General features: G+C 55.8%; 1 protein-coding gene across 2 annotated transcripts in view; it reads left to right on the top strand.

Annotated features, from left to right (window-relative positions):
- The first annotated feature begins 594 nt into the window (after window positions 1–594).
- Window positions 595–13,458, top strand: part of SCHIP1 (schwannomin interacting protein 1) — an 81,865-nt gene continuing 69,001 nt past the window's right edge. Inside the window, exon 1 of one of the 2 annotated variants that reach the window (XM_078616455.1) lies at window positions 595–1,448. In XM_078616455.1, coding sequence (XP_078472581.1) covers window positions 627–1,448 — 822 coding nt within the window. In that variant the 5' untranslated portion in view covers window positions 595–626. Of the gene's footprint in view, window positions 1,449–6,806; window positions 7,288–13,458 lie in introns of those variants that run through there. The other variant, XM_078616456.1, reaches the window with a different exon arrangement.

The following is a 13,458-nucleotide window of genomic DNA, read 5'->3' as shown; positions in this document are numbered from 1 at the left end:
AAGCTGTAACAACAGTTATGATGTTAATGGTAATAATGGTGATGCTCGTGAAGGCTGCAATTCTGACACTGATGGCAACGGTGGTGATGATGATGGCGATGTTCATAGCAGTGATGATGATATTGTTGGTGATGGTGATATTGATGAGAGTGGCGATAATGATTATGATATCAATTGTGACAATGGTGATGCACACGAAGACTGTGACAGTGGTAATGATGATGATGATGTTTATATCGATGAAGCCAGGGATGACATTGATGATTGCTCGTTGGCGATGTCGGTGATGGTGCACGCGTGCACGAGCGACAGAGTAGCGGTTAGCTACGAACCCAGTAACCCCAGTTCGATTCCCGCTACGGGCAACGCCAGTGACGATGATATGAACCGGTCCTGGGCCTCCCCTAGGTCGACTCAGCTTCCAATGAGTACCTGGTGCGGTGTGGAACCATCGCCACTAGGGAGACAAAGGCGACTGGGCGTGGTGCTGGCCACCCACCCCCTCGTGTGCCGTGCCGACCTTCGTAGGTGCCCGCTCACAACAGCACTTGCCCCAAAAGTCTGTTAAGGCTACACGGGGGATCTTTGTCTTTGTCTCGCTCGTGCAGGACTCCGGCGAGGATGGCATGGACCTCGGCAGCGACCCCTGCAGCCGCTCCACCTCGGAGTCCGGCTCTAGCAAAGTGACTCCGTGCTCCGACTGCAAGTCCTCGCCCAGCCTTGACCTCGAGACGCTGGCCGACCTGGACGACGACGACGATGACGACGACGAGGAGGAGGAAGACGAAGACGACGACGACCGGCGTGGCGGAGGCCTGGCGGTCGCGCGCCGGTTCCCGCGGAGCGTCTTCGGGGAGTGGCGCCAGGCCTCGTTTTTCCAGGGGGGCTCAACGTCGCGCGGCGCGGCGACACCGACCGAGCTGTCGCGTCCGGCCAACGACGACGACGACGATGACCACGACGACCTGCAGCTGGGCCGCACGCAGGCCGGGCAGCACGCCGGGAACAGTCGCCGCTCCACCAGCGCCGCCGCGGCCGCGGCGATCGTCCCCTCGCCGTCTCCCTCGCCGTCTCCCTCGCTCTCCCCGTCCCCTCCGACCTCCATGGCCACGACGAGCGAGGAGGGCGACGGTGGCAGCGGCAGCGGCGGCAGCGGCGGTGGCGGCGTCCGCTCGGGAAGGAGCGAGGCCTCGGTGGCGGCCGTGAAGGAGGGCGGCCCGGGGGAGCGGGCATGGCAGGGGCTCGCTCGAGACGACGACCAGGATGATGATGACGATGACGATGAGGAGGAGGAGGATGAGTCACTGTCGGCCGGGCCGCCCACCATGGACTGGGAGGCGCTGGAGAGGCACCTGGCCGGGCTGCAGAAGCGCGAGCAGATCGAGCAGATCGAGGCTCGGGCCGCCAGAGCGGGCACGGCGGCCGCAACCCTCAGCACCTTCACCTCGGTGAGTGCCGCCCCCCCACCCCCGCCCCGTGCCCGGAGCAGTTCACCTTGACGGGGTCCGTCGTTATTTCTACTTTGCCTTTCTATTTTTTTTTTTATCGGCGAGGACAAACGCAGAAACGCTGGCAGAAAGCGGCGACGGGGAAAGAAAGATAAAAAACACAAACTCAACGTGTCCATCGGCCTTCACGGGGAGATGGTAGGTAATAATCGGCGACGTTTTCGTTCCTAGTGCCCTCTCGCTTCGTCGGGAACGGAACCGGGGTTCGGCAACGGCGCGTGGCTCGGACAGGGTTCAGCGCAACCCCCGGGATCGCTCATCGGAGAGCGGCGAATCACGAGGGCGCAAAAACGCGCGCGGTCGAACGTCCGCGATGCACGGGCCACTGCGGCGTCGCGTTTGGCGTCTGTTGATGAGTGAAATGGGAGCTGGTGCGGGGAGGGGTGAAAGTGGTCTGGTGGTGTAAAATAACCCCAAAAAAACCTGTATTATGGATGAAATGTGTGTGTGTGTGTTTGGTAAACGTGTTTCCAGCCTGGCCTGCTATTGAAGCTGTCCACGCGCTCTGAGAAATTTCGCCAGTCTGGTTCTCGCTCTCTCTCTGTCTCGAACAATCACGTCAACTTGTGACCGCTGCCGCCGCCCAGTATGAGCTCGCCCTCGCGGAGAGCGAACGACCCGCGAGGAACCACGCGCACGCGGCAAGGCAGCCACGCGACGAGCCGGCGCCGACAATTGCCCGAGCTCTGCGGTCCTCTACGTATGAGGGTGTTACCAGCCACTTGCGTTAAGTGTTTGCGTGCGGCAGGCAACCAGAGCACCCTTAGAAAACCGCGCGCGCGCGCGAGGTTCAAGCGCGAATTCCACGCAGGCGGAACAGGTGGAGGCCACATTTTTTTGCTGTGCCGCCCTCTTCTGGCGAGCGCAGGGGACCTGGCACCTCCTCCTCCTCGATGCGACATTTGTGCAAAATCCACCAACCCTCGCCTGCTGCTGCTTCTGCTGCCATAGCACACGGGGCTGGGTTACAGGTCACGTGTGCGTGGCCACCAACATGGGCGGGGGGGGGGCACGGGGGTGCAAAGCCAACCGCCCCCCCCCCCCCCAAACTGGACACCTTTGTTAATGTATTCTCAGTAGTTTGCAATTATTATTAAACGGAAATGTATTATATTCACCCGCGGTTCCTAATGTGAGTGAACAAGCGAACTCCTGCCTCCCCCCCCCAAATATAGAAGTGAAACCAAACATCGCCCCCCCCCCACACCGCCGTATAGCTGTCAACAGACCATTGGGCCACACGATTCACGCGCGCGAGACGCGCAAATCGCTCGTAGCGGATCGCGCCCTCTGAATGCACGGCGGCCGCGGCTTTGCCAAAGCGCCGGGAGCTCGCCGCGGCTGAAATCGCGAGCACGCCCTGTGAGGCGTGTTGAGCGATCCGAGAACGAGGACTGTCAAACTGCGCCCTCGCCGCCGCAATCCCTCAAGGCTTCCCCATCGCGCGCACGAGATTAAATACACGTTGCGTGCCCCTCTCCCGTGTGTGCACGCGAGCGAGCGAGAGGGAAAGCGGGCGAGCGAGCGAGGGGGCCTCGCTCCTTGCAGAAGTCGGGCAGAGGGAACGGGGGGAATGGGGCACGTGAGTCTCTAAAACGTCGTCGTGAGGTTCATGGCAGCGCCGTATTGTGTGGGGGGGGGGGGCAATGGAGTGGGAAGCTTAGCCACCCCACTCCAGCCCCACCTTTCTTCATTCAGAGGCAGCAGTCGACTTGACACATGTGGGTACAATATTGAACACCGCTGGTGGGGAAGGGGGGGGGGTGTGTTCAAAAGCTCGCCCGGTTTGGCAAATAACAACAACAGGAACCATAGCCGCCGTTCGTCACTGTAGTGGCGGTGACATCACTATCGTGGCGGTGACGTCACTATAGTGGGGGTGACGTCACTATAGTGGCGGTGACATCACTATAGTGGCGGTGACGTCACCGCGCCGCTGAGTGCCAGGGCAGGTTGCACTTGCAAGGCGATCGCGTGAAGTGTCGGAGGCACGATGCTGGCATGGAGGAGGAGGAGGTCACGGCGAGGGAGGGGGGGACAGACAGACCCAGGAGGCCGTGGGTCGACTGACTGGATTCCGGGATTTTTCTGTTGCGCGTAGTCACTTTAATATGTTTCTTGTTCATGTTTTTGTTTGTTGCGGTTGCACCCGAGTCAAGGGCCGCACGGCTCACAGGGTTATACCTAATACATGAAACTGAACTGAACCAGATGCTCGCCGCAGCGCGCGGGAGCCCCGAGCAGAAACGCGTGGACGACAAAGACGAAAGAGCCAGATCGTCTCGCCTGCTCATTATGATCGGCGTTCATGAACGGTTGTTGGACGTTTAATTAACGTTGACTTTGCGTTACGTAACAGTACCAATGGACTTGCCATCCAGAGGTGCGCCGGTTCGATCCCATCTCCCGGCGCAGCAGCAGCTGAAACAACGGCGCGAGTTTGTTAACTCCCTTCCCACCCAGATTCTGCCCACGCTGCGGTATAGACGGGTTCCGTGGGGGTAAAGTGTGGGTACTCCAACCTCGTCCGAGGCATCTTGCCAGCGTGGAAGAGTAGGCCAAAGAGCCTCCAAGAGGGGGCTCTGTAGAGCTCCCGCGAGCGGAGGCCTTTACGGCAGCAGTGGCTTGGCCAAGCGAATTCAAGTTGAAGTTTATTTTTGTTTAAACCGGCTGAGAACCCAAAGTTTAATTTGCAATGTTGTGCCGTGGGTCACCAAAATGACCAAAAGCAATGAAATGAAAAAAAATGTTCATAAAAAAGAAAGTTAATCAATAGAAAAAATAGATTATAAATAAATAAGAATCAATATCATACCAATTAAGTTAATCGATGGAGCAAATATAATTCAGCGTAAGCAAACAACGTACAACGACGCAATGTCCCAGGATCCACAAACACGAAGGAGACATCACAGCGATACACAACCCCGCCAACTCCACTGCTCATGCGGTTGTCTGGTCTGACCACCTGAATGTGAAATTGAAGTTGTTCGCTTTCCATCTACATCAGCAACCACGCGAAGAAAGAAGCAGTTGAAAACTACGTGAACTCAACTATTTTTATTTGATTTTACCAGGTAAGGACCCATTGAGCTGTATAGTTCTTTTCCAGAGGCGACCTGGCCTCAAATAATAGCTCAAGGAAGTGGCTTATCACGTGCAAATGTATTGCAGGCAAATACTCTAAATTCATGTTCATTCTAAATGTGGAGGGAAAAACCGGAGACTCCAGACAAGAATCCACGACACCACGGGTGGGTAGAGAGACACGCAAACTCTAAATATACAGCAGGCGTCAGGGTTGTGATCGAACCCACGATCTCCTGTATACCAAGCGAGGTAGTTAACATCTCCTAGCCACCGTGATGATGATGAGAGAGAGACACGCAAACCTCAATATACAGCAGGCGTCAGGGTTGGGCTCGAACCCACGACCTCCTGTATACCGAGCGAGGTAGTTAACATCTCCTAGCCACCGTGATAATGATGATGATGAGAGAGAGACACGCAAACTCCAAATATACAGGAGGCATCAGGGTCAGGATCGAACCCACGACCTCCTGTATACCGAGCGAGGTAGTTAACATCTCCGAGCCACCGTGGCGCCCCAACGAAAGCAATTGCATGGCTGCACCTTTTACATTGGACGTGTTGTGCTCCCCACTTCCACCCACCACCCTCCTCTTTAAGCAAGGTCACCCTACACACGGGGTTGGTTCATGGTTGACAAGATTTACAGAGGCAGGGGGCGGACGAGCATGCCTCGCATTCCTTCATCAGATCGCTGCCTCTGATAATCCAGAGCCGTTGTCTGGTCTTCGCGCCGCCGTAGCGGATAGCAAAGGCGCTAAACATCTGCTTCCTCCTCTGCCACTGGGACTCGGGAGGAGACATTCAAGATTAAGCTTCCCCTGGACGTTGCTGTTTTTTTGGGGGGTTGTGTGTGCGTGCGTCTGGCAGGGCACCTGCGTCGGTCGCAAGCTCCTCCCGGAGGAGGAGGAGGCACGGATGTTTGTATAAGATTGTCATGCGGGGTTTTTGTTGTTGTAAGGCTTTCACTGCTAAGAAAAGCGAGCGGGGCTTGAGCAGGACACGTCGCTTGAAGGGACAGAGGCGGTGCCACGTGGCCAAGACTTGTGGCGCCACAGTGGCGAGATGGTAACGACCTCACCTGGTATACACGAGATCGTGGGTTCAATCTGGGCCCTGAGCGCCTGATGTATGTTTGGAGTTTGCGTGTCTCTCTCCCCGTGGTCGCGTGGTTTTTTTCTCTCCGGGTCCTCCGGTTTTTCCTTCCACATTTAGAAACATGCGTTTGGAGTATTTTGGCTGCTATAAATTTCCACATTAGCCAATAATTCGTTGGGCTGTCATTTGTCGCTTCTGCAAAAAGAGCCATATAGTTCGGTGGGCCTTATCCGGTGAAATAAAAAGCTTAGTTTTAGTTTTACTGTTGCAAATTGTAAATTCTTATTTTTTACTCACTGCTGTGTCTCCCCTATGTACCCGGTCGTAAATTCAGATGCAGCGCAGATGCAGCTTTCTCTCTCTCTCTGAAAGCACCCAGCTTAGACGCGTGTTCGTCCTCCTGCATTTGATGCGGTTTCATTTGCTTCGCTTACTCGCGACCGCAAACAGACGGGCGGCTCCGGTGCCCAGGAATGCGAGAGCCTGTTGGGTCAGCGCCACATTCCTGTGCCACTCTTTGCTTTAGCGAGATGGTCAGAGGTGCAGATGTTGAGGAGACGGTGGGTGGGTGGTGCTGGTGGTGGGTGGTGGTGGTGAGCGCTGGGGACAGATGAGGGTAGCGGTTCGCGCTTACGCCGCGCTGCGAAACCCGGCGGGCCACCCGAGTTCGACTCCCCTCTAGGTATACTCAGCCTCAAATGAGCACCCGACGCGCTGAGTGAACATCGCCAAAAGGGAGAGAAATTTGGCCGGGCGTGGTGCTGGCCACCCACCCCCTCGTGTGCCGTGTCGCCCTTCACAGGTGCTACTCGCTAACAGCACTTGCCCCAACAGTCTGTTAAGGCTACACGGGAGGGGAGAGGGGGGACCTTTGTCTTTTTTTCACGGACAAATAGGCGGCTGGTGGAGAGGGGAGTCGGAACAGGAGGAGAGGGGGGGGGCGGTGTGGGATTGGGTTGGGTTTTCGGGTTGGGCAGGAGAAGGAGGTGGTTGGTTTTGGCAGAAGATGTGGAAAAGGCAGAGGCGAGGAACGCCCCCTCCCCCCTCCCCCTCTCTGGACTCCGCCAAACACCGCCCCGCGCTCGCTCGCCATCCCAGCCCGCACACCCCTCGCTCCCGAGGCAATCGCCGCGCACCGAGGTCCCGCGGGTCTCACCGGGACCTCGTGGGGAGTGGGAAGTGCCCAAGGACCTCGCTCGCAGCTCCACGCGTCGCTCACGCAGAGACCAGGGGTTGGTGTCGGAGCGTGCGTGGCCCTCGTCGACATCGACGGCGGCAGTCCGCTTCCCGACTCGCAGTGGATTTGCGTTTGCGAGTCGGGAAGAGCGACGCGATCAATCGTGGCGATCGTCGTCTTCACGCGAGACGTCGTGCAGCAAGAGGCGCAAGTCCGCGTACGAAATGAAGTTAGGGAGTAATCGATGGATGCCGGCGGTTATTTGTAAAGTTGCATTCACTTTATATCTAAGAGGTAACTTTTTTTTTTAAACCACCAACCGATTTTTTTTTCGGTGCGTTTTTGTTATCTGCCAAAGACCCCGCGAGAAAAATGTTCTCGTTGCCAAAGGAAAAATCGAAGTCCAACTTGGAGGTAAATTCCGTTTTATTTCTGCCCCTACCACCTTGTCGTTGACAGAGAGCTTCACGAACTCTTCTTTGTTCCGTTTTTACACCGCGGATGATAACGGCCGATAGTTTGTCTCTCTTTATCAACAATAACATCTCTCTCTCTCTCTGCTGACATTCCAATTGTTTTAACGGATTTCGTTCTCGACGATGCCGCTGCTCTCACGAACGGAGTTTTGGTGGGGGGGGGGCGGTTAGGGAATGAACCCTGTGCCCCCCAACACGAGCAATTTCTTCCTCTCGCCGGCGAATATTTGCCGCGGTGTTCCCCGGTGCGCCCTTGAGGACCTTTCGCCGACGGACTTGGAGACGCGTTCCGCCGGGCCCCGCGCCGGCCGCGGGCTTCGTCGAAGTTGTCCGTCGCTTTGCTCGGCCGGGTACGGTTTGGGGGAAGCCGTCGCAGGCACCGCACCGTGCGCTCGCTCTCCGCCGTCCCCACAGCCCTCTACCACCACCACCACCCCCACCCATCGATGGAGGTCCTACAGGACTACAGGACATTCGAGATCCCGTGGAGTCGACCTAACTTTAGTTTTTTTTATTCAATTTTTTTAACAGCCCGGTAAAAGGCACGTACCGCAATAAGGGATGGGGTGGTGGTGATGGGGGAGGAGTGGTGGTGATGGGGGAGGGGTGGTGATGGGGGGGGGGTGACGGTGATGGGGGGGTGGTGGTGATGGGGGGGGTGGTGATGGGGGGGGGGTGGTGGGGGGTGGTGGTGGGGTTGGTGATGGGGGAGTAGTGATGGGGGGTCGTGATGGGTGGGGGGGGGGGTGGTGGTGATGGGGGGGGGTGGTGATGGGGGGGGGTGGTGATGGGGGGGGGTAATGGGGGGGGGTGGTGATGGGGGTGGTGGTGATGGTGGTGATGGGGGGGGGGGGGTGGTGGGGGGTGGTGGTGATGGGCGGGGGTGGTGGTGGTGATGGGGGGTGGTGGTGATGGGGGGGTGGTGGTGATGGAGGTGATTGTGATGGGGGAGGGGTAGTGATGTGGTGTGGTGGTGATGGGGTGGGGGGTGGTGGGGAGTGGTGGTGGTGATGGGGTTGGTGATGGGGGAGTAGTGATGGGGGGTCGTGATGGGTGGGGGGGGGGGTGGTGATGGGGGGGGGGTGGTGATGGGGGGGGTGGTGATGGGGGGGTAATGGGGGGGGGTGGTGATGGGGGTGGTGGTGATGGGGGGGGTGGTGATGGGGATGGTGGTGATGGGGGAGGGGTAGTGATGTGGTGTGGTGGTGATGGGGGGGGGGTGGTGGGGGGGTGGTGGTGGTGATGGGGTTGGTGATGGGGGAGTAGTGATGGGGGGTCGTGATGGGGGGGGGGTGGTGATGATGGGGGTCGTGGTGATGGGCGGGGGTGGTGGTGGTGATGGGGGGGGTGGTAATGGGGGTGGTGGTGATGGGGGGGGAGTGGTGGTGATGGGGGTTGTGGTGATGGGGGAGGGGTAGTGATGTGGTGTGGTGGTGATGGGGGGGTGGTGGGGGGGGGGTGATGGGGGAGGGGTGGTGATGTGGTGTGGTGGTGATGGGGGGGTGATGGGGGAGGGGTAGTGATGTGGTGTGGTGGTGATGGGGGGGGTGGTGGGGGGGGGTGATGGGGGAGGGGTAGTGATGTGGTGTGGTGGTGATGGGGGGGTGGTGGGGGGGGTGATGTGGTGTGGTGGTGATGGGGGGGTGGTGGGGGGGGTGATGGGGGAGGGGTGGTGATGTGGTGTGGTGGTGATGGGGGGGTGATGGGGGAGGGGTAGTGATGTGGTGTGGTGGTGATGGGGGGGTGGTGGGGGGGGGTGATGGGGGAGGGGTGGTGATGGGGGAGGGGTGGTGATGGGGTGGTGATGGGGGGGGGGTGATGGGGGGGGGTGGTGATGGGGGGATACAGCAATTCCGCGTACGACCGAGGTCCGAACTCGATGCTCCGGGGTTCCTGGAAGGGGATGAGATTGGGGCTCACTGCCCGACTCACGCAGAGACTGCGCGCGGAAGCGAAGCGTCACGATACCGGGATAGTTTGCCTCGAGCTACCAATAACCAACCGATGAGCACGGTTGGCTACGTACGGGGCGAAAGAAGTTCAAAATACATACACTAGGGGAAGAGGGTTGGGAGTGGGAGAGAGAAATGTCCATCGCACGGCAGTCGAACCGATTATATTATTATTGTTTTCGTTCTCAGAGCTGAAATTTATACCGAAGTTGCCAGCGAAAATTCAAAGCGGCGGGGATTTTAGTCCTACCCGTTCCTGGAGAAGACACAAGACACGGCATCGGGAGAGGACATTGCCGGATTATCCTCGTAGCAAAAGTAACTACATATGCAGTAGCTACGTACCCCCCACTTTCAAGGGCCCAGCGCTAAATGCTTTCAAATTATCAATTCCGGTTCAGTGATTCTGCACTTGCTCTATTACCATAGTACTACAGTATTCCACCTTCGACTTTTACGAACGACTGGGTGTTTAAGGCTAACGATTTGTCGTATTATCTGGGCCGTATAGCAAATGAAAAAATGCAATTACTTTACGATGCAAGTAAAAAAATTGTGTTTTAATATTTACGTGTTTTTATTTTTTTGTATTATTTAGGGCCCCTTTATAACATCATGCTATAGGCCCCACACTAGCTTCATCCGGCACTGGGAGAGGAGAACACGGCTGCCAGGTGGCCAGGTGTTTGCGGAATAATCGTCGTGACGATTTCTATCGCGACGTTCGTCACATAAGCCCCCAAACTCCCCCCACACGCGCCGAGAGTTGTCCATCGACTCATTTCACCTCGCCTGCGTGGCACGAGTAGATCGATCGGTGATGTCGATAACAAACCGTCGTGAAGAGTAGGCGAGGGGGGGGGGGCCTTGGGCAGGTCTTGTCGCGAGAACGGAGGATGACTGATGGTGAAGAAGGTTTGGGAGTGGCGGCCAAGAGACTGGAAACCCGCCTGATAGGAAAATCATCCGCCAATGAGATGGAGCGATTGAAATCAGCTCGTGTGCAGATGCTGTGCGCATTGTTACCATCACTAGAGATGGTGGTGGTGGTGGTGATGATAGTGCTGGTGGCATGGGAAAACTTTCATTCAACAATCGATTGACCATGGCTGACAATTATGATAGTCGATCCACTGCTGAATGAAAGCCTTCCCAGCAGTGGATGGACCCTGACCGGCAATGGTCAATCCGCTGCCCACTTCCACGCAGCAGTGGATGGACCATGACCACCGCAAGCGTCCACGCAGCAGTGGATGGACCATGACCGCCGCAAGCGTCCACGCAGCAGTAGATGGACCATGACCACCGCAAGCGTTGACGCAGCAGTGGATGGACCATGACCACCGCCAGCTTCCACGCAGCAGTAGATGGACCATGACCACCGCCAGCTTCCACGCAGCAGTAGATGGACCATGACCACCGCCAGCTTCCACGCAGCAGTAGATGGACCATGACCACCGCCAACTTCCACGCAGCAGTAGATGGACCATGACCACCGCCAGCTTCCACGCAGCAGTAGATGGACCATGACCACTGCTAGCTTCCACGCAGCAGTGGATGGACCATGACCACCGCCAGCTTCCACGCAGCAGTAGATGGACCATGACCACCGCCAGCTTCCACGCAGCAGTGAATGGACCATGACCACCGCCAGCTTCCACGCAGCAGTAGATGGACCATGACCACCGCTCGCTTCCACGCAGCAGTGGATGGACCATGACCACCGCCAGCTTCCACGCAGCAGTAGATGGACCATGACCACTGCTAGCTTCCACGCAGCAGTGGATGGACCATGACCACCGCCAGCTTCCACGCAGCAGTGGATGGACCATGACCACCGCCAGCTTCCACGCAGCAGTGGATGGACCATGACCACTGCCAGCTTCCACGCAGCAGTAGATGGACCATGACCACTGCCAGCTTCCACGCAGCAGTGGATGGACCATGACCACTGCCAGCTTCCACGCAGCAGTGGATGGACCATGACCACTGCCAGCTTCCACGCAGCAGTAGATGGACCATGACCACTGCCAGCTTCCACGCAGCAGTGGATGGGCCATGACCACCGCTAGCTTCCACGCAGCAGTGGATTGACTGTGGCTGCTGCTACTGCTGCGGACGAAATTGATTAAACGAATAACTTTTGGCCCCATTTTCTAATGAACGTCGTGTAGTTTTGTGTGTGTGTGCGCTACGGACGTTACATTTCCTTGCGCTATGACGAACGCTGTTCTGCAACAACCTCGGAGCCAAACGGCCACTCGCGCGAGCTGCGTCGCTCTCCGCTGGAGCGCTGCCCTCTGCGAGTCAGGCGCGAGTCAGGTTGGGTCCGGTCGGTCGGGTGGACTTCGCTGTGACTCAGCCACAATTTCCGTCTCGTTTGGGCGAGAGCGGTGAGAGGAGGGTGGGGGCCCGCGGTGGCTGCGAGATGTCAACTCCCTCGCCTGGTACGCAGCAGGTGGTGGGTTCGATCCCGACCCTGACGTCTGCTGCTGTATGTTTGGACGTAGGATTTTTGTGACAGATATTATACATTTTTGTTGTATATTTTGTGGGTTTACGCTCCAACACACCGTTGTGCTATACTAGTAATTAATTGGCACGTTTTGTTTACGTGACAAAACTTACTGATTGTGAATTACAGTATGTATATTTAAAGGTTGCATGTTCTCCCCGTGGTCGTGTGGATTTTATCTCCGGGTCCTCCGGTTTCTCCCCTCCACACTTAGAATAAACATCACCACCCGTTTAGAGCATTAAGATTTCCACGTGATGATAAGCCACTTCGATGAGCTATCATTTGTGGCCGGGTCGCTTGTTGAAGAAGAAAAAAACCCAGTATCGTTCAGTATGCCTTAGCTGGTAAAATAAAAAAAATTGTTTGGTTAAATATATCACGGGACGGGGGTGGGATGGAGAAGGGGGCAATTAAGGAGAGAGAGCGAGAGAGAGCGAGAGAGTGGGAGCAACGGAGAGTGCGGCAGAACGAGCTCTTTTTATTTAGAAATTTCAGGGGCTCATTAAATACAGCCGAGCAGTTGAGCATCATCGAGAAATGACCTTCAAAGGCAATCAAAATCAGATGCTGAAGTGATTTCCCACCGAGAGTACATTGTGTTTTAGTTATCCCGTGTTACCAGCAATCACCAGACAGCATTCCATCACAATCGTAGCTCACAGAGTATAATAATAAGAATGATGATGATGATAATAATAGCCAGTCACGGGAGACGTGTTACCAACCTTCAACAAGACTGGCACGGAGTGTGCGTTCTGGGTTACCCAAGACCGGTTCCAGATCTACCTCGCCGTAGATTGTTAGCCGTCGCCAGGAATCGAACTCGGGTTGCCGGAGTCATGCATGTTGTATGTATGTATGCATGTTGTATGTATGCATGTTGTATGTATGCATGTTGAACTTCTTTCGCGCTGTACCTAAGCCAACCGTGCTAATCGGAGGTCTGGGGACAGTGTGGGTTCGCGAACCGTTGCGCATGGGTCTTCAACCAGAGTGTATTTATATTCTTAGGTTTTTTCGGTAAAGTCACGTAGGTAAAAAATTAAAATTAATAAAAGTAAAATAAAAATAAAATAAAAATCACGACGTTTCGGAGGCAACACAAGCTTCCGAAGACGGAAGAAGACGGAAGCTTGTGTTGCCTCCGAAACGTCGTGATTTGTATTTTATTTTTTATTTTACTTTTATTTTATTAATTTAAATTTACATTTTTTAACCTACGTGACTTTACCGAAAAAAAAACCTAAGAATATGAATCCTTGCAGTCACGAAAGCTTCAAATCTAGAACAGAGTGTATTTGTATTATTTGGGATTGGACCGAAGAAAATGGTAACAAAACAACTTTTTTTTTAATGTATATGAAATGTTTTTTTTTGTGCGGCTATTGTCGGCTGGGTGTTCCACGCCGCCGCCGCCGCTTGCACGGGAAACTCTGATTAGCTCTCATTCTGTTCGTGTTTTTTTTTCTCGGAGCCTGCGAAAAAAACGAAGCCGGGACCTTTCCTTGGTTCCGGCTCGGTGCCGTAGCGCACCAACAGTCGGCTCACGTCATTGAGTCAGCAGCCAGTCGTTGTGTCTATTCTACACAATCACAGTGCAGTGGTATTCATCTCAGACAACCTGGGGGAGAGGACGGGT

This window comes from Lampetra planeri, chromosome 51 (genome assembly GCF_965212315.1).
Source record: "Lampetra planeri chromosome 51, kcLamPlan1.2.h2, whole genome shotgun sequence".
Taxonomy (NCBI): Eukaryota; Metazoa; Chordata; class Hyperoartia; order Petromyzontiformes; family Petromyzontidae; genus Lampetra; species Lampetra planeri.
The sequence above is the reverse complement of the archived record's forward strand: the minus strand, read 5'-3'. Positions and strand labels throughout refer to the sequence as shown.